This window comes from Andrena cerasifolii, chromosome 14, assembly GCF_050908995.1.
Source record: "Andrena cerasifolii isolate SP2316 chromosome 14, iyAndCera1_principal, whole genome shotgun sequence".
Taxonomy (NCBI): Eukaryota; Metazoa; Arthropoda; class Insecta; order Hymenoptera; family Andrenidae; genus Andrena; species Andrena cerasifolii.
Window position 1 is genome coordinate 1,751,324 of NC_135131.1, and position 21,223 is coordinate 1,772,546.

General features: G+C 38.6%; 2 protein-coding genes across 2 annotated transcripts in view; one reads left to right on the forward strand and one right to left on the reverse strand.

The window, feature by feature from the left end:
* The window catches only part of LOC143376209 (uncharacterized), a 1,054,554-nt gene that overhangs the window by 321,087 nt on the left and 712,244 nt on the right, over positions 1 to 21,223 (reverse strand). The window lies entirely within an intron of this gene.
* LOC143376259 (CLIP domain-containing serine protease HP8-like) lies at positions 7,859 to 9,453 on the forward strand (the record flags this gene model as incomplete). Its single annotated transcript, XM_076826385.1, has 2 exons — positions 7,859 to 8,384; positions 8,443 to 9,453. Coding segments are annotated over 2 exons (1,236 nt in total), but the record flags the coding sequence as incomplete, so codon positions are not given.

The following is a 21,223-nucleotide window of genomic DNA, read 5'->3' on the forward strand; positions in this document are numbered from 1 at the left end:
GATCTCGTTTCTCAAATATCGATGAAAGTTAAATAACAGAGGGAATTTGTGCCATCGGAAAGTAGAAGTACTTTTGTACGGTTATTGAACGGGAAGAGCGTACGTTAGGAATGTTTGGAAATGGTTCTCGCGATTTTTCTTTGTATAGGGTAGTACGAGGACAATTTACAGTTCTTCCTTAATTGCTTGATTTAGAAAATCCTTTCTCAAATTTTAGTTGAAACGAATCAGTATAAACGTATCTTTCTCGCGTTATAATATAAAAAATGTTATGTAATGTTCTCCATAATTTCATTTTTTCCTATTAAGATTTTTGTATATTAAAATTGAAATTTTCTAAAAAGAAGACTAGAGATCATAGTAATTCGAACTTCTGCAATAATATAGGATCGTTTAGTAAATAAGGATGTTTGAATAAATAGTTACTAGTATAGCTATTAATATTATTCATAGTTATTATATTATTTCAATTGTAAGCGCAGTATTTATTATTATAAGAAAAATAAATGATTCGTATGTTAAAATGAATTAAAGTAATTAAATTTAGAATAGCTCACAGGTCCAATTATGAGTCAATGAATAATAGTCTGTTACACATTTATCAAAACAAATTTTTTCTGACTAGCAAAAAATCGTGGACGATGAATAAAATAGCACAATATTTTCAATTAATGATTATATAGTACCAAAGAACAACTACGTGTATTATTCTGTATTCCAAATAATACAACACACAACAAATTGAGAAACTTAAATTATAAATCTTTATTTATTTCAAATGCCTCAATTTATTTAGTTTTACCATCTTAGAAATAGATGGCGGGCATTTCACTACTAAACAATTTATCTTCTTACTTTTCTCTTCGTCCCTATTTATAACGCAATATTCCATGTGCATAAGCAGGTGACGTCAGCTGTAGTACATGTCTGTGTAAAGATTTATTCACTTTATTATTGACAATAAATGAGAAAATCTATTTGCGATAAATTTATTTTCCAATTTCTTGCGTACAATTTAAGTTATAAAATAAGTAGAATTCCTTACGAAGTAATTTTAAAAGTATTAGGTAGGTAATACAGGACAGAGTGGGGCAAATTTTATTTCGAATAACAAATGAAAAATAACGAACAAAGTCTCAGGATTTATTCGTGAATAACGATTTTATTTGGCGACAAATTATTCATTAGTCACAAATAAATCTGTAGCATTGTTCTTTAGCCACGAATAAATCTGTAGTGTTATTTGTTAGTCGCGAATAAATCTGTAGCGTTATTCGTTATTCGAAAGAACTTCGCGACAAATAGGTAAGTGTCAAGAATAAGCGGCATAGGATTGCATGGGGTATATGCTACTAGCTTTAGTACTCGGCTTCGCCTGAAATTTAAATTCTAATTTTATAAAAAAAATTATATTTATTTATTTTTTTGTGTGAAAATAGTCATATTCATCTGGATTAGCTAGGCATAATGAGATGGGACACATTTCGTGACCCCAGCGTTTACCGTTCGAAAGTTGTTAGACGACAGACAAACACATAAACACTTTCTGTGTATTTATTAAGATGAGGCATGTGATAAAGGGTAAATTCGCTGATTTTTTCAATAAAAGATTATTCATTATTTTCGAATAACTATGTATCCGCAAATTTTATTCGACGATTATTCGAAAAAATTATTCGAATAACGCCTAACTCTGATACAGGGACAACAATAATTGCCGAAAATTTGTGTGAAATTTGTGGAATGAAGGAAATATCAAAATCGGTCGATTGTTGTTTGTAAAATTTTGATCCAGTCATTTGAACCGTAGATCTCTACTGTGCAAATTTGTGTTCATTTTATTTGTCGCTCAACACACATGCACTAGCTGTGATACGAACTGAAAGAAGACCGGTCAATATCGTTTCAAACCATATCCACTAGTGCTTCGTAATATTGCAGCCGTATTGTCTCTTGGCCGTACGTGACAGTTTGAAAATGGATTAACATCGATGCGTTCCGGCCAACATTGACAGACCGTTGTGGAGCTACATGTGACATAAATGAACTTGTCACGTAACTATTACATTTACACCGAGAGAGTTGCAACGAAGAGTGAACAGTAACATCGTAGTAGATTAAGGAGGAGTTTTACTTCGCGCTTATTTTCATATTTATTGAAATAAGAACGAATGGATATACCGAACAATATAGAGGTTCTAAAAGCAGTCCGGGTAGAGTTTGTGGTCTGCATTTCCGTGATACTAGATAATTTCCCAAAACTGGAATGTAATTATTTACAGATATTTAATTACAGATATTTCCGTAAGAATCGCGCTATTAAGAGGATGAGTCCTGTTAGAATACACTTATATTACTGTGCAATGGCGGACAATAGTGCACGTGACTTATTTATATAAACCACGACATTGACGCCAAGACGATGTCACACGAGTGAGTCGCAAGTAGGGATGAACATGTACCACGGTGTAATAGACGGGTGTTCTGACTCAGCACTGATTTCTGTGTGGTTCTTCTGGCCGCCGCGAGAAGCGTCATGATAAGAAATCCATGTACGTATGTATTTATGTGATTGTGTAGTAGAGCTTTTAGTCGTATTATGCGCAAAGTGTCAGCCTTTTCCCCTTGAGCGCCAATCTAGCGGCCGCCAGCAGAACTAGAATGAAAAAGCTACCGATTCGGAACCGGAGTCGGAACACCTGTCTATTACACCGTGACCGATACCGTCAAGGTATCGATACTTTTACTCATAACTTGTATCGAAAGAAAGTATCGATATCCACTCAGTACCGAATCAAAAGTATCGATACCTACTTGTATCGAACGAAAATTAGTACAGATTGTTTTTTATTAATATATTTTATTAACAAAGACGTATTTTATTTTACTATTATTTAAAGGGGAGTAGCCTTTAGTTACAACAAAGTATATAAGTAAGTACGAACCAGTCTATAATAATTAATTTGTATAACGGAAGAGAAAAAAAATATACAGTCGTTTCGCGGCGTGGAAACAAGAGAAGTATAACATATAATACGATAAATACATAAATGATAAAATGATATATACAGATGTGTTATGTTTAACATACTAAAAGAATGCAGAAAAGTGAAAGGAAAAATAGTATTTTATTAACAAACATTTATTTGACATATAAATCGATCAAAAAAAATAAATCTTTTGGTACGAGTACCTTTTTCCGATATCAAGTACGTATCGCAACCGTAGGTATCGATACTCAAATTACCAGCGGCCATGGCCGTGATGGAAACACCGGTTCCCGTAAGATCACCGAAGTTAAACATCACGGGGCGGCGTACTGGGGAAAGATGGGTGACCATCACCTGTCTCCCGGTGCGTCGCTGCTGCTGGGACCCGAAGGAGAGAGGAGGGAAAAAGGAAAAAAATGACTATCGTTCGTTGGGCAACATAAGCGAAATGCTTGAAACGCCATCCTGTGTGTTAGAAACACACAGGAAAACAAAAAATACAAATAGATACTCAAATTACTCGGTATGGAAACAAAACTATCGAGTATTTACTCGTATTTACTTGGACCGGTTCATCCCTAGTCGCAAGACGCACGCGTGCGCCGCACAGTCGGATGCCAGAGGACCCCGATTGCCCACATGATCGGACGCGCAACGCTGGAGACACCCGAAGCTCTCCCCAAAGAAACGCGCCTATACAGAGTCATCCGTTAAAACTGCAACCTACGCGCGCGCGAACAGGTAAAATGGCAACAGCGCCTCACGGACGCATTCCACTACAACCATGCACCGGCCCGGCGTTCGGAGGGTTGCCAGCGACACCAGTGATACCCTAGCATCGAAAATTTTAGGATGGTCTCTTTCAAATTAACGTCGCAAAGACGTATTCGAAATTTCCCGGCCCGGGTTGAAGAATTTGGGGCCTTTTTCGTATAACTTTTGAACTATAAAAGATATCGGAATGCAATTTGCGCCGAAAAACGAGGAAAAATTATTTCCTCTTAATGATGGAAAATTTAAAATATTTTACGTTTACTTAATTTTTCTTTTATCAATTTTTTTAACTATAATTGTTGTGAAAAGCTTTTGCAAACTGTTTATTTGATACTGTATTTAATGCTCTTTTTAAAATTCACGGTGTTGGTAAACAATAGGCTAGTTGTTTCTGTATCATTACTTTCATAAATTGAGAAATTACATTTTTATTCAATTATGTATTAGTTCTGCAGACCTCAGAAGTGTTTGAATTTATTTTCTAAAATTTTTGTGTCTGAATATTTTAACCTTTTAGCTTCTCTACGCCACGCCTATACCGGTTTCAGTTAATGTCATTTTTTGGAACGATGCGCCATTATTGTGGCTTTTACACGCAGGTGGCGGAAAATCTGTCCGTACAGGTGTATAGCGCCGCTGTCAACCTTGTCGTAGCTAAAATTTTTTAAATTGAGACGGGTGCGCGACCAGTCGACATTGTTTTTAAACCTCATTACAGTAGTCATTTCTAGCTAAATTAGCTATAAAACTTCTATCCGGAGGAATCCGGTACCATTTTTTTTTTGCCCTCTGATCACAAACCTTTATCAAATATAATGACACCAACAAAAGCACCGGAACTCATCCTGCAGTATAACAAAATCGTTAATGAAATCTTAGAATCGTAAAAAAAAATTACTGAATTCCTGATTGCCTTCAAATGTTAATAACTATACAAATATATGTATATGATGAAAAAGTAAAACCTGTTGGATAGTGCCGTATATACCTACCTGAAAAGCTTCCATAATGCAAGAATTCGCACAATTTCCATACGGTTAAGAAAGAAACGCGTGCTCTAAAGTCTCTTAACTTATGACGAAGCCCGTTGCTTCATGAGTGCACAAATGAAAGAAACAATATTCACACATTGTTCCTCAAATATGCAACTGCCTTGAGCAGCAAAATTTTACAGTTTACGGAAAATTATGAAATTCATTTATGTCCGGGTTTCAGGGCCAAAAACCCACTGTGCGGTGCCGAAAAGTCTCGGAACAGTTCAAGCTTTACGATAGAAGGAACTGCTATAACATGAGGGAAAAAACAAAACTTTACGAATAATCACAGGCTGGCTAGTGAATCGAAAGAGAGTTAAATAGTGAGGCAAGCAGTTAGCCCTGACTCTGGTCAGTCGACAACCTGCTCCTCGACAGAGCGGCCGTAATATATGCCGGAGCGTCAAATTAATATATTTCGCATCCACGTCGATCCGTAGAACTTTAGTGACAGTCGAGAATTCCTTTCGATTTTCAAGCCTTTTCGCGTTAGGCGACGCGTCAATCGCAAAAATGGTTAAATTGTTTATTTTGAGTGTCTTTCAGATGTTGCCATTAATTTCCGCCAATTCCCGTAAGTAAAGTTAATTTACTATATTATCCTCATCCTACAAACGGACGTACATATTTCCTTCGGCGAACACGAACATACGAACATTCTATACAATAAAGAAATAGCGTATTTCACAGAGTGAAGCGTATATCAACACAGCTTTATTTGTTAGCTGTACTGGGACATTCCATGCGGAATCGGACTCTCTTCGGAGTAATATTTCGGATTTTTGTGAAACGTGGACATGTCGTAGTCTTTAGTGGTAAACAAACGTATTTCAGAGGATTTTTCGAAATTTAAAAATTGTGGATCTTACAGCTCTTTGAAATATAGCGTTGTGCTTTTTTCAATAAATTATAACTGTTGAAACTGATTTGCGTTGGCGACGCAGCGTCACATTAAATTAATTTTCATGCGGCCAATTTTAATGGGTCCAAGTTTCTGAAAACGTGTCCGTAAAGAGGACAAATAGGGCTCATATCCCCATTTTTTTCAAATTTTTAAGTAGTGCCCTGCTATTATAAAATTGCATTTTTTAGAACAGCGCTGCACAAGGAGCTGTTTTTATTGCCTAGCTGCGAGCAACCAGCGAAGCGTCGAGCTATCCCACTGCTAAGGGTAGAATCAGTGAGGAGAACTGCAGTAGTGTAGGTACGTGCTCGCAGGAGCGTAGGGTAAGTATACGGGGTCATCATTTTCATCTTGCAACCTGCGCTCGGGCGAACAGGTAAAATGGCAACAACGCCTCACAGACGCATTCTACTATAACCATGCATCGGCCCGGGGTTCGGAGAGCTGCCAGCGACCGCTGGACAGCAGTGATGCCCGAGCATCGAAAATTTTAGGATGGTGTCTTTCAAATTAACGTCGCAAAGAGCTATTGGGAATTTCCCGGCCCAGGTAAGCGATCCGCGCGCTGCAATTTTATGATCGGTTTACCACTCGCACCCAAGATTATTGTAATGAGGTTTAAAAACAATGTCGACTGGTCGCGTACCCGTCTTAATTTAAAAAATTTTAGCTACGACAAGGTTGACCGCTGCGCTATACACCTGTACGGAAAGATTTTTCGCCACCAGCGTGTAAAAGCCACAATAATGGCGCATCGTTCCAAAAAATGACATTAACTGAAACCGATATAGGCGTGGCGTTGAGAAGCTAAAAGGTTAAAATATTCAGACAGAAAAATTTTAGAAAATAAATTCAAACACTTCTGAGGTCTGCAGAACTAATACATAATTGAATAAAAATGTAATTTCTCAATTTATGAAAGTAATGATACAGAAAGAACTAGCCTATTGTTTACCAACACCGTGAATTTTAAAAAGAGCATTAAATACAGTATCAAATAAACAATTTGCAAAAGTTTTTCACAATAATTATTGTTAAAAAATTGATAAAAGAAAAATTAAGTAAACGTAAAATATTTTAAATTATCATTAAGAGGGAATAATTTTTCCTCATTTTTCGGCGCAAATTCCATTCCGATATCTTTTATAGTTCAAAAGTTATACGAAAAAGGCCCAAAATTCTTCAACCCCGACGGGGAAATTCCGAATAGCTCTTTGCTCTTTGCGACGTTAATTTGAACGTCGTTAGTTTGTGCATTACTGCTGTCCAGCGGTCACTAGCATCTCTCCGAACGCTGGGCCGGTGCATGGTTATGGTGGAATGCGTCCGTGAGGCGCTGTTGCCATATTATCTGTCCGCCCGAGCGTTGGTTGCAAGATTAAATGATGACCCTGTATATGGCTGGGTTCCTTGTGGGGCCTCACTGTAGAATCATTCTACCCTTAGTAACAGGGGGCCAGGGTCGCCAGACAGCATTATGTAGAACCGGATATTTCGCGGAGGGGGAACACCTACAGGAGTAGTGGTAATGTGTGGGTGTGACGGGAAATAGGTTGTCGGCGCTGGATGGCCGTGGTTAGCTTCGCGTTGGCACCACTTGGCTTGGTTTGGCGCTGGCGTCACCACAGGCCCACATTACCACCGCTCCTGTCGGTGTTCCTCCTCCGCGAAACATCCGGTTCTACATAATGTTGTCCGGCGACTCTGAACGGGACAGCTCGACGCTCGGCTGGTTGTTCGCAGCTAAGCGCTAAAAACGGCTCCTTGGCTTAGAACAATTGCAAAATAAGTGGTCTAAAATTTATATTTTTTTAGTGAAATAATTTTGATTAGGTACTCTTAATGTCACCACTGTAAAAGCTCACTTTTATCAGTTTCTTAGTTCAACAGTTATAGTTTATTGAAAAAAGGTCAACGCTATATTTCAAACAGCTGTAAGAGCCATAATTTTTTAAATTTTGAAAAATCCTTCAAGATACTATCATATATTCAAATTTCACCAAAATCCAAAATGTTACTCCGAAAAGTGTCCGATTTTGCGTGGAATGGCCCTATTACAAAACGACGCGACGGGAAGAACCGTTCGCCGCATCAAAGCAATCAACTGACAGAATAAGGCGAAGAGTAACTACTAACAAAATATGCGAAGCTGTTGAATTGTGAGAATCTTGTACATCCAAGGCCGCCATACGGAATGCTCAGCCGGACAGCAATTAGCATTATTTTTTCAAACGGCGGGATATGACTTTTTCTTTACAGAATACGTATCGAATTGTGTGACACCAACCAGCGCACCTGGCATATGCATTGGAATACGAGTGTGTCCACCTTTGCTGAACCTGATTCAAGCTCAACCCTTCGATCCAGCAGCAGCAGATTTCTTGAGGAAATCAGTGTGTGGTTTCGAGGGCAGGGACCCGCGAGTCTGTTGTCCGAAACAGAATCCTCAGCTCAATATACCAGCCCGTGACGATTTTTTATTTCCAATCAATCCGAGACCAACTGAAAGCATCGAGGAGCCAACCGCCGCAGACAACAACGATGCAAACTTACAGTACGACCTGTCCAGTAATCCTTTGCTTCCCACCGATTGCGGTAAAGATTTGAGCCAGAGGATCTTGGGCGGAGAGAAAACGGACCTGGACGAGTTCCCTTGGATGACGCTGTTGGAATACGCTATACGTAAGTGCCCGAAATTGGCCGAAGAGTTAAGTATCCATTAGAAATTGGTGTTTTTCAGCGAGCGGAAAGACTACAGGTTGCGGGGGAGTCCTGATCAGTCACCGTTACGTTGTGACGGCGGCCCACTGTATCAAGTCCGGGTTGCAGAAAACGTTGCGGCTGGAGAGCGTCCGATTAGGCGAATACAACACCGCGACCGATCCGGATTGCATCCCGGACGGCGAGAACGAGGAAATCTGCGCGAACAACTCGATCTCGGTCGGGATAGCTGAGCAGATCGCCCATGAGAGATACCAGCCGACGACCAGGGACCACAAGTACGATGTGGCCCTGCTGAGACTCTCTCGCGACGTCCCGTTCACACACTACATCAAGGCTATATGCCTGCCATCGAGCGCCAAGTTGGCACAAAGTGTGTTCGTCGCCGGCTGGGGAAGGACCGAGAACAGATCCTCGTCCGACGTGAAGCTCAAGCTTTCGTTATCCATCGCCGACAAGGAGCAATGTCAAACGACTTACCGCACCTCGGGTGTGTCGCTTGGTTACGGGCAAATATGCGCCGGTGGAGAGACGGGCAAAGATTCGTGCACAGGAGATTCGGGAGGCCCTCTGATGTCTCGTGAGAGAGTTCGCGACGGTACTGGAAGGTGGTCCGTCGTCGGTGTCGTTTCCTTCGGCCCGTCACCATGCGGCAAGCATGGATGGCCTGGTGTTTACACTCGAATAATCGATTTCGTGCCCTGGATAGTCAGCAAGATGAGACCTTAAGATACCTGGTTTCGTTACGAGATGTTTCCTGATTATAGGAGCAGAGTGATGTGTACTTCTAAGCTCCCTCTTAACTTAATATAAATAAAATTTGTACCTCGTTCGATTACGGAGTAAAAAGAATGCTGCTTTTTTGTAACGACCAAGTTGCTGTATGTTTGCAGTTGCTCTATCGCTGTAGGCTCCGAAGGTTATCGCTTTTGTAAGTCATAGAGCGAATTGTGCGCATTTGTTATGTGCGTCGCGACTAGTAACATGAGGTGAATAAAACTCCTCTGATCCTTAGAATAATCCGTGGAAATCGTTTGCCACTATTTACCGCGAAACCTATTGTCCGACCCGACGCGTGACGTAAAACACAGTCGCTGTCGGAATCGGGAATCCCCCGAGTCACTTTAATAGGTCCGGTAATTCGTGGGAGCAAAAATTCTATCACGGTCGAGCGTCGAAGACCGACGAGTGAGGTGTACAAGTAAAAGGAGAGCGAAGGAAAACATTCTTCTTGGAACAAACTCGCACTGCTGTATGCAACCGGTTTGCCGAAAAAATCGAATCGAGTGGGATGAGAGCAAGCATCCACCATGATTTGAGAATCCCGCGTTCTGATTAGTTGAAAGAATTTTCCTCATACCTAGTCCCTTCTCTTTCTCCACGACTTCTTCTTCTTTTTTGCAATTCAGAGACCAACCGATGGCAGCAGTTAGTACCTGCGCCGGAAACTATCGCGCGACTCTGTCCTGATCTGTCCTCCGCGAAAGCAGCAAATAAACATTTTCGAAACTGGTTTATCCGCTTCGGCGGTGATTTGAAAAATCGCAAGATTCAAGTCCAGATAGTGGTCTTGGCCACGCTCGTATGAAAAGAACCAGGGGAAGAAATCGGAAAGTTTCTTGTGATCTTACACCCAAAAGGAATGTAGGAGAATGGACAGAAATCTAGATAATAAAAAAACAGCTAGAGAAAAACTTTGATAATTAATTTTGTATAGAAATTGTTTTTGCATTAATTAACTCTCTGTGAAATAACATTATAAATTTAAATTAAAGCAAACCTAGCAGAATAAAGCTGCACATATACATGCGCAAAAGATGCATAAGAGGAGAAATATATTTCTTCTTCTGTGTATGTGACGTTTTTATTGCATTGGGAAAGTTTTATTTTCATTTTATCAAGTGTGAAACAAATTTAACGTACGTTTGGTAGTACATGCAGGACTCTTTTTACAGCTTTTTTATCGTATAAAAATGGCGAGAACCATCAATGACAGGATGCGTGGCACTGCGTTTACAATATATGGTGATGCGAGGGAGCGATGCACACCTGCGATTTCATGTCAAATCATGTAAAACTTTATGTGCTATCACTTTTGTTTATATTTATGTTCATGCATTCACTGATGCCACTTATCTGTGAATATACAATTTCTGCGAATAAGTATTAAATACAGAAGTGCGAATTGGAAAATTAATTGGATGTGTTTAACCCTTTGACGGTTTAATAAAATTTCAAATCGCTGTTCAAGAAATGTATATTTTTGTAAGTTCTAAAATATTTTCGTTTATGATAAAAGTGTAAAAAAACGGGTAAATGTTTACTTTAGGGGAGGATTCTCCGATGACTTTGAGCTTCACATATGTTGTCAAGGTCATCATTCTGAACAACATTTCCCTCTAAACTTTTTGGCGCTCGGGTTTGGTGTACGAGATATTCGCAAAAAACTTGGCATAATTGTAAATTTAAATGTGTTTATACAGACGTTACTAACACAATCATCTTCTCGTCGCCGTCGACTGTTTCACAGCTGACGGTATTAGTATTGGTTGGGACTAGAGTAGGGGGGTGAGGGGTGTAAAGCATGATAGCGAATCGATGTGAGTATGTGTTAAATTCGGTAGTTCAGAGAAAAAAAGGTATTCGTGAAATATGCTTTTTGGTAAACTTTTTTTTTTCGTTCTGCTCAAGCCTCGCGCGGGGTAAACTGTCAAAGGGTTCGCCTGGCGAACGCAGGATCCATTTGAACCCATGCAAAACAGTTTATAGTACTGGTTAGTTGAAGGAAATCAGAATTTGAGACAAGAATCAGATTGAAGTTGAAGTTTATGCGGTACCGACTGTCAAACCATCCCCCGTCCAAGGGTTAATTTGTAGGTAATCATAAAATGTTAGTTCCAAGAGGAACAATGTATTCTTTAAATAAAATAACTATATTTTATTGATATCTTTCACTTTCACAATTATTACTTCACCGTCTAACAAAATATTCCAATATTTCATTTTTCCAATCTGTGCATGTGAACGTAAAATATATTTTCAGTAATTTTTCCCTAAAACGTTTTCGAATCAGCATAGTAAGAATATTAATCATACCTACTGTGATATATTAAGCGGAGTGATTCACAAGTGCATGTCAATACTTGAGGGGCTGAACGTGCAGAGGGTGCGCTTAATAAAAGTTTGCCCTGTGGAAATACTAGTCTCTTTCTCGCTTAAAAGAGTCGTGAAGCTGGGGAATGCCAGGGATTTTTATGCAATTTATCTTGTTTGCTCTCCAAACTTCCTTTCTTCCAGTTGTTACGTGACAAACCGTCGGCATGGTTTGCGCACTTACGCAAATAGTTTTTATTTTCCTCAGGCTCGCGTCCAGTGGAACTCTTTCCTTGATTGGTTCTCGTCGACCGTAAAATTGAGAGAAACTTCTCACATCCACGATTTTCGGAAGTTAGCTGATGCGGTGGGTTCATTCAACAAGAAGGGGACACAGAGGTCACCTATCAAGGTAAACACCGATTGGAAAGTTAGTCGCGGTGGAAGTAAAGTTCCCGGGGTTCGTAAAAGTTGCCAGCTGGCAAACAAATCCCTCCACCTGGCCCCCAATAACGCCAGAGAATAGAAAGATTTCGACTTATTTCGAAGTGGGTCAATTTCCAGAAAAGAACACGGCTTCCCGCCTGTTTGGCCAATCGTCCGCTGGCATTCGTTCTACAAAGATCCTTCCATCGGCTTCTCTAGGGTTCTATCAAATAGTACGGTGATTATCGAGCTATTTTCTTATAGCCTGCTAATATTTCTCTCCAGCTTTCTCTTGCGTTTGCAAGGTGCACGTAGGTACTTTTAAATCGCTCCTTGAGATTAGATCAGGGAAGAGCAAACCCCCTGTAAATAATCTCGTTAAGGGTTCCATAAACGTTGAGATTTATATCGATACATGTACATATTCGTATCAGTTGCACGCTCGAGGTATCGACGTTTCAGTACATTGATACAGACGACGATACCAGCTAATACTGATACGTCGTTACTGAGACAGTCAAATACACGTTGAGATTTGCATCGCGATACTGATACTTGCAACATGTATCGATGCAACTCTCAACGTGTATGGGTTCCTTTGTGGTTTATAACGTGAAAACAATTGATTGGTTTCGCTATTTATACGTGTATAGGGTCATTTCGGGGGAGACGCACCACTTTTTTCGATTGCTTATAAAGTCTTAAATAAATACAACTGAAAGTTTAGGTAAATGTAATTTGATTGTTTATTTCAATCTCTTTCACAAAATAACATATTAAATATAACAAAACTTTATTTTAATATTAAAATACGCTTTCTAAAAAACTTCGAAAAAGTGCATCTAACCCCAAACCTGAGGGAGAGATGTATTTCAGATTCGGGGGCGATGCACCTACTCATTGGTACCCTCTTCTCCCTATTTTCATTCTTTTTTTTTCTCTTCTACACATATTACAGAGGGGAGGATACATAGTACATGTTTCGTGGAGCCATTTTGAGCACTCCGGGCAACGAATCCAATTTACTCACCGTTCACACTAATTTTTCGCCTGAAATCCAACACAACGAAAAGTTTTTTCAATTTCAATGAACTTAAACCGCACGATCGATGTGATTCGTTTAATAAGGTTATGTTTGTAGATAAGAACACGCGTATTAAGCGTTGAAACAGTGCTGCCACTTATGTAGTGTGGCTGGAACTGGAAGTTGTGCATCTCTCCGCTAGGTGCGTCTCTCTCGGATTGACCCTATGGGATTTGACTTTAATTTATACAAATAAAACGTACTTACGCATACGTTTATCGGCGGAACTTATTATTATTTAGTTTCACACCATTTACAATCATCACTCAAACCAATTGATTCAAATTATTCGTAGATTATTTTTAGTTTCTTGAAACACAGTTCAGTGTTCGTGGATTTTCTACACCCGGATTCTAATCTAATGATTCTTGTTGACCAATTTTCCGTCTTCGTCACTTCAAATTTGTAGCATAATGATAGAGAATGCTATGCTTACCTGGGAAATTGAGCAGGTATCCTATGAGAATCAGTGTGAAGATAGCAGAAATATAAATATCTGACACTGAGTGTCAATCACGAAAGGAAGAATAATAGGTACTGAATAGTTGTTAAGTTCCTTCGTAATTGAAAAACGCTTCAAGTGTTAAATTCAGAATGCTTTATTGTCATTTCATATCTACAAGTGTGTCTCAATCACTCGTCTGCGCATTAATATTAATTTTCTGCGTAAGTATAAAATAATTTGATGGAAGTGGTAAATAGATTAGTTCACCATTGGTCACTTTTTATACACGAGAACCCCTATCTATCTCATTAGATAGTACGTGCCCACTCACCATACAGATGGTAGCAAGGAACCTAGATTCAAGGGTTGCACATCTGTTGAAGCCATTGACTGAGAGTGTCATGTCCTGGGTTTACGATAGCTGATAGACCAAACGCTACTGCAGCGAAGGAGCGAAGCGCTAGCAGCGTACATGGTCAGCAGAAACATGGAAATGTAGCCATAAAACAACTTCTAGGATCTTGATTCCTTACTTAGCCAGTGAATTGATTCCTAAAACCTTTCCCCAGATGTTCCGTAGAACTACAGGGTGATTCTCTCGGTGCGCCTGATCAAAGAGATGCCGCCTGGTCAACCGTGACGAGGTCAACCCCCGTGGTGCCTCTCCTAATTTATGGATTTCGACCCTCTAAGGGGTTGGAGTACCTATTAAGAAGTGCGAAATGTCCCGTTTCCGCATTCCTCATCAGATCTCTGCGAAAACGGTGCCAATCGATTCCTTATGTTTCGCTGATGAAAGTAACACCAAGAACGACGCAATTCGGAGCATAATGAAGGAAATTACATGAAAAATTGATTTGCATAATTTCAAGCTAACTTCGTTGAAAATTGTCCGATTTACGTGGAATTTGGTATGGTTTTCATCGGAAAAACACAAGGAATCCAGTAGAACGCCAGGAAGCCTACTTGGAGCTTGGCGCTATCCAAGAAATGATACGAGAAAGAAACGAGAAAGTGGTGGGGTGCTTCGCTGCATGCATACGTACCTCGCGGGCACCGAATCCCCACCACGCGACGAGCAGGCCTAGCCCGAGAGAGAGTGAGAACGTTGAGAAAAGGAGCACCGAGCAGGCAAGCGGTATGGTGGGAGAATACCCCTCACGAAACTCACCGGCCAATACTATACCTGAACACGATCTTAAGTCATTGTACCGATCCTGGTCATCGGTGGACGAAAAGATTTATCACAGAGTAGCGCCCAGTGCTCAGCTGATCGCAGGTACATACAACACCACCCAAAGTAAAGGGTCGCAACGTCAAGTGCGTTCGGTTCACTTCACTGCTCGGCTACTAACACTGACCACTTAATTTATTTTTCATGAAACGTGTTGTTCCCACGTTATAAAAATTGGTGTGAGTGAATTTTCACTCAGCGTTCGGAGCCGTGGGTCCAGCCACGCAAATGCTCGTACAGCAGTAGTTGCGTCTCTGTTGTTCTTGGCATAAACCAAGAACATCGCGTAATACTTTTTTCGAGCCACGGAAAAAGAGGACCTCGGGCCAGGGCTGCGCAAGGAGCCATTTTTAGCACCTAGCTACGAGTAACCAGCCGAGCGTCGAGCTGTCTAGTTGCTAAGGGTAGAATCAGTGAGGATAACTGCAGTAGTGTAGGTGCGTGCTCGTAGGCGCGTAGCGTGAGTATATGTATATCAGCTGCCTGACGCTCGGCTGGTTATTCGTAGGTAGGCGCTAAAAACGGCTCCTTGCGCAGCCCTGCCTCGGGCAGTGGGACTCGAATCCACGATCTTCGAGTCCTCTGCGTTACTGGCCAGCCGCATTGCCAATGTCGCCAAAACCGACCCTCCGAGGTCTCTTATTCCGGGCCACCTCTTATGGGGCTTCCCAATCCCACACATTTAATATGTAATGTCGGAGACAGCCAGTCCGTACAGTCCCAGATGGACTAAATAACCCGAAATTACAGAGTTCCTTCTGACCCCCGAGCTTTCAAATTACGGTTATTAAAACTTCCCATCGGGAGGCGTTCTTGCGGCACGGCAACGAATGGGTAAAGAATATCGCGTTTGGAAGGGAGTTACGCGCAATAGTTTAATGCATAATGCAGTTAATTATACTCGAATACTAAAATTTTCAGAGCAGTTGCTCAAACGGCATACAATTGTAAATGGTAGGATTTACGAGGAAACCAGCGGTATCATTAATTATCATTAGGTAGATGTCGCGCTAGGGTATCGTTTCAAATAACCGCAGGAAAGTTCACCCCCTTCTCCCCCAGCGCAGTGAGTTGAATAATCGCCAAAAAATATCTTGCTGACAACTATCAGCATCGCTTTGCGTTGAAGAATTAAATTCAAAAATACGTAAGCGACTTGAATAGTACAGGCGATAAGCAATCAATGTAAAATTCGTTTTAAAGACATCTGCTGGCTATCTGTCCGTGTTACTGGTAATGAGATAATAGCAACCGTTGCATTTGAGAATGTTAATTAAAACGCAACGCACAAATCACACGGTTTATGAAATTACCATTCATGTTCAATAAATAATTTAATATTTGCAGTGCGATGTAGATGTAATGTTCTATTTTATTGTAAATTGGTAAGTCTGTATTCATCTGTATCTGTCTTTATTTTGATGGAATGGTGCATATTAGAATATTATACATGACTTATTTTATTCTAGCTTTTAAGTATAAATCGAATTTATATTATTAATATACTACGTGTACAGAATTCAATAATCTTGCTAATGTGGATATCCATTTTTTTTAACGGTAGTACAAATTTGAAAGGTACCTATGCAGCTAAAATTTAAGAATAATTTAAGGATTGGTAAAAAAGTAATTTCCTACTTCTACTTCCTACTTCAAAGTGTAATATTTAGCATTATTAGGAACTGCATATTTTACTGTTACAGAGCTGGATAAACCCTTCGAATCCGGGGAATTTAAAAACAAAGGTTTTCAAGAACAATTTTTTTCGCGTCATTATTTATTAATTTGATATAATTTAGATGTTATACGTTGCCCGGATTCAAGGAATTAATAAAAGTCTGGTACCTTAAAAGTTTTCCATAGGTATTCCTAATTAGTAAAGACGTCGCACAGTGGTTCGAGCATACCACATGCTAGCTGGACAAAATTATTTTTTCGCGGTATTGGGTTTATATGGGGTTCAAATTATTAGAAACAAACCCGATTCGTACCACAGTTTATTATTTCACTAAAAATATCAATAAAATAAAAACATGACTAATTCAATAAAGGAAAAAGAACAAAACGACAGTATTGTACTTTAACTATAATTATCAGTTGCAACATTATGTTTATTCCTGTAATTTTTAAGTTTTCTGTGGAGTTTTAAAAAAAAATCGAGCCACAGTTGACTCACCTAACATAAAATGGCTATTAAAACAGTGTTTTGCTATATGATCCACGTCGTCCCACGCTACAAGGGTTGAATGTACGGAAAGTATAGACTTTCTAGATTTTTTTTAATCACACGATCGATCTGCAAAAATTTGCAAAACTATATTTTGTGAATTTTTTTCGAGTGCGACGCTCGGCAGAAGAGATAGCACTGTTGCTATATTTCAGACTCCATAATGTAATGTAATGTAATTAACAAGAAACTAATAGTTATAAGGCACACTTATAGTTATAGTTAATCTATAATACGTATAGAGTCTGAAATATAACAACAGTGCTATTTCTTCTGCCGAGCGTCGCACTCGAAAAAAATTCACAAAATATAGTTTTGCAAATTTCTGCAGATCGATCATGTGATTAAAAAAAACTATTTTGAAATTTTTTTTAAAATTCCACAGAAAACTTAGAAATTGCAGGAATAATCATAATGTTATAACTGATAATTATAGTTAAAGCACAATATCTACTGTCGATTTGTTCTTTTTACTTTATTGAATTATTCATATTTTTATTTTATTGATATTTTTGGTGAAATAATAAACTGTGATACAATTTGAACCCCATATAAACCCAATACCGCGAAAAAATAATTTTGTCCAGCTAGCATGTAGTATACTCGAACCACTGTGCGTCGCTCGAAAATCCGATTTGCAATGAATTAAATCGTAATGATCCTCTAAATTCTAAGCATTACTCGTCAGAGCCAGACTGGTGTGTCTGCATTTTTGAGGACACATTCGATGATTGAAACCTTATTGGATTTGATCGTACATCAGAACCGTCGGTCTCGTCATCTTCGATACCACGCCCAATCCTATTTCCCGTATCTAGCGAGCTCAAATCAGGCCTTTCGAAAATTCCTTTCCCCTTTGCTACTCTGACGTATTTTATCCTTGGCTACGACAATGTTATTATAACAAATTATCACGAATAGGAAAGCTCTACCTTAAGATACATTTATAAAGAAAAGATACTCAGAGACCTTTACGAATATTTACCAATTACTTACAATTCCATTTTAAATATTTCAGCTTCTCCTCTTCTCTCCCCTTATAGCAGATTAAAAATTTTATTTCCCCATAGAGCGAAGAAAGCCTTTTCTCTAATTAGGTTCGCGATAAGCTTCAGGTCGATATCTAGAGCCCTAGAAAATGGCTTGTAACAAAGACTCTGAAACACCCTGCATATTATTAAAAGGAAAGAGAATATGTGAGCACATAAACAAGCAAATGTCAATGCTTTTCTGAATTTCGTTTGACAACAAAAGGAGTTGACAATGCGAATTGGGTAAATGAAGGTACATGAATGCGATGCGCTCCTCTTTGTAGTTTTATAGAGTGCTAATTAACACCACATCTGAGTGTTTACTCGTTTTCTTTGAAGTGACGGCGGAGAATTTTCTACGCCCACGCTGTGCAGCTAATTCAAGGGGCGCCTGTATGTTGCGTGTGGTGAGAAGCATAATAGGTGAGCATAAACGTTTAAGTGGCGCATAAAGAGCACGAAGGGAATGCGGGAAGATTACTTGCGTTTTATTTATCTAATTAAAGGCAATTATAGAAAACTGAAAATTAAGTAGACGCCAGTCACGTTATGGTAACTACAGATATTACAAAAATGAAATATGTTAGTTGTAAATAGTGAAATTAGAATTAGTTTCACAGTTAAAAAATAAATTGTATAACCCCTCTCAGAAACTGTTAGTATTCCTTAGGTGTTACGTTTGCGCACACACATGTGTAGGATATAGTTCTATTACTGTACATAGTGCTCTTTCTGATTACATTGAGCCAGTGATGCACTCAGGATTTAATCTTGGGAGCAGCCAAGTTGAGCGGATAAAAATATTTTTAAGCAAAATTGATTTATAATGCCATTTCATTTCATGCAAATTCAATAGAATTCATTAGGTGATTATAAAAATTTATTTAAAGAATGAAAATCAATTTTCTTTTCTTTTTACAAGGCTCCTTTATTGGGGGTGCCAGAGCCCCTCGGCCCCTCCTCCTCTGGGTGCGCCCCTGCATTAAACTATATAACAAGAAACACATTCGAAGTGATAATCACTACTTTTGATGAAACTTGAGTATGTAGTAAGAATTTCTTTCTGACTGTGAGTTTCTCGAATTAAGCGGACCTTCCGGTCTAAAAGTCGATTTTTTTTTATTTCATTTTTCGAATGTTCAACCTTTTAGGAATATGTGTTTAAAAGGATTTGTTGAAATTCGTATAATTCTCGCAGTTATAGGCATTTGAGTAGCGGCAAATGCTTGGGCAACAACCGGCCACTCGACGCCCTCGTAAAACCTTAAACGCGTTTTTCTCGAAACAGTGTTCTCAAAACGGTGGGACCTGTATTACCAAAAGTTATTATCCGAATCGACTGAAACTTTTTTTATTTTGAAGAATATACTTCTGGCTAGGGGGGACATCAGACAAAAAATACAAAAAATTGAAAATTTATAATTTTCAAAGGCGATGAAAGGACGAAAACAATAGGGAAAAAGTATTTTCTAAAAAAATGTCATTTTTGTATTTTTTTCTGGTTTCTCCCCTAACCAGAAGTATATTCTTCAAAATAAAAAAGTTTCAGTCGAATCGGATAATAACTTTTGGCGATACAACAGGTCCCACCGATTTGGATCAATTTTTTTACGCCTTGACTTTAACGACTCCCCAGTGCCGTCTGCAATGATTAATTATAAAACAAAAAATATATTTCTATAATTTAAGACATCCTTAATACAATGCAAAAAGTCCCATTAAATTGTATTTAGTAGTTTTCCTTTAATTAATTCCTAAAGATCACCTATTTTTTTGGGCTCTAGACCGGAAGGTCCCTTAAGCTTAAGCTATTGGAGAACATATGCTAATATTTCAATATGTCAAAATGACCTTAGAAAGGCTAATTATATTCATCATATATTAAAAATGAACTAGACAACTAGGACCAGTAATAAAGATATACAACAAATATAAAGGCCCATATCCTCCTCTGATCTCTAGCACACATTTTGTTTTCACAATGTAAAGGAGTTCTAAATTCAGGGTGAATTCTATTACACTGAATTCCATTTCAGAAAAATTGAAAAAAATTTATATTATTGTGAAAACGTACTCAAGCACAGCCACTTATTTACTCTTTATCAAAGGCAAAATGAAAATTCTAAATAATTTCATTAAAAATATTCCTCACCTCTACAGACTGTAATGTAAAAAGTAATATTTCCTATAATTGGGCGAATTGATTGAAAACGCAATACAGTTTTATCAAATTGCTAAAATAATAATATATATATTTGTATATAGATGGAAATATTCGGTGCAATAAATTCGCCCAGATTAAGTTGAAAAACGTGAGAAGAATTACGAAAACAAATAGAATCGCAAATGAGCGACTGCTTTATTAATAACATTTCGGGGGTATAAATTTCTCTCTCGCAAATAAAGCAACGAGCGGAGAATTTACAGGACAAAAAACACAAAAGTGTAATGGCGAAACGTGCTGCGATGAAATAATTGACTCTTACATAACATTTCATTTATTCTTGCTGTATGCGTGTCTCTGTGTTTTATTATTTTTTAGAATAATTGAACTGATTACTGCTGTTTTCGCGCTTTCCTTTCATACCAATTCCATTTTTTTTTAAATTTGTTTGGTTAGATAGCTTGCTCCCTTGTGCATGCGATTAGTAGAGACAAGGTACTACTTGTACAAAAATACACACAGTGTTCCCTAATCGGTAATATAAGTGGAAAATTGGGGTTTTATATAAACAAATAAGGGGGGAATATCGAATAAAATTTTCCCCCTTTTCACTTTTCGTTCCGAAGGAAAACGATTTCAGAATGCAATAGTAAATGTGATATCGTTACAGATCAAATTAGTGCCTCAGTAAAAATAAGGTGAAACTATACAGGGTGTTTATAAAAATGTGTTACATTTTTTTCAGGGTTGGTTCTACTCACTAAAATGATAAAAATTAATTGGCTCAGTTTCGCAGGTATCAGCATTTTTTTATATTGTAAAACATGAGCCCGAAACGCCTATTAAAGTGGCATTTAACGAAGCCCAGCTTTGTTGCCGCGATCGATATATCGATTACCACTTCGCCTTTGTATTTTTAAAGTCGCGAAGAAAACGATATGAATTAAAATATACGTAGTATACAATTAGGCCAACTGACAATCCGGGCTGTGAGCCGGTTGCCCTTTACTAGGTATTTCGGGCCGGTGTTTTTTAAAGAACATAAAAATGCTAATAACTGCAAAACTAAGCATTATTGGACATATGCGTGTAGCAA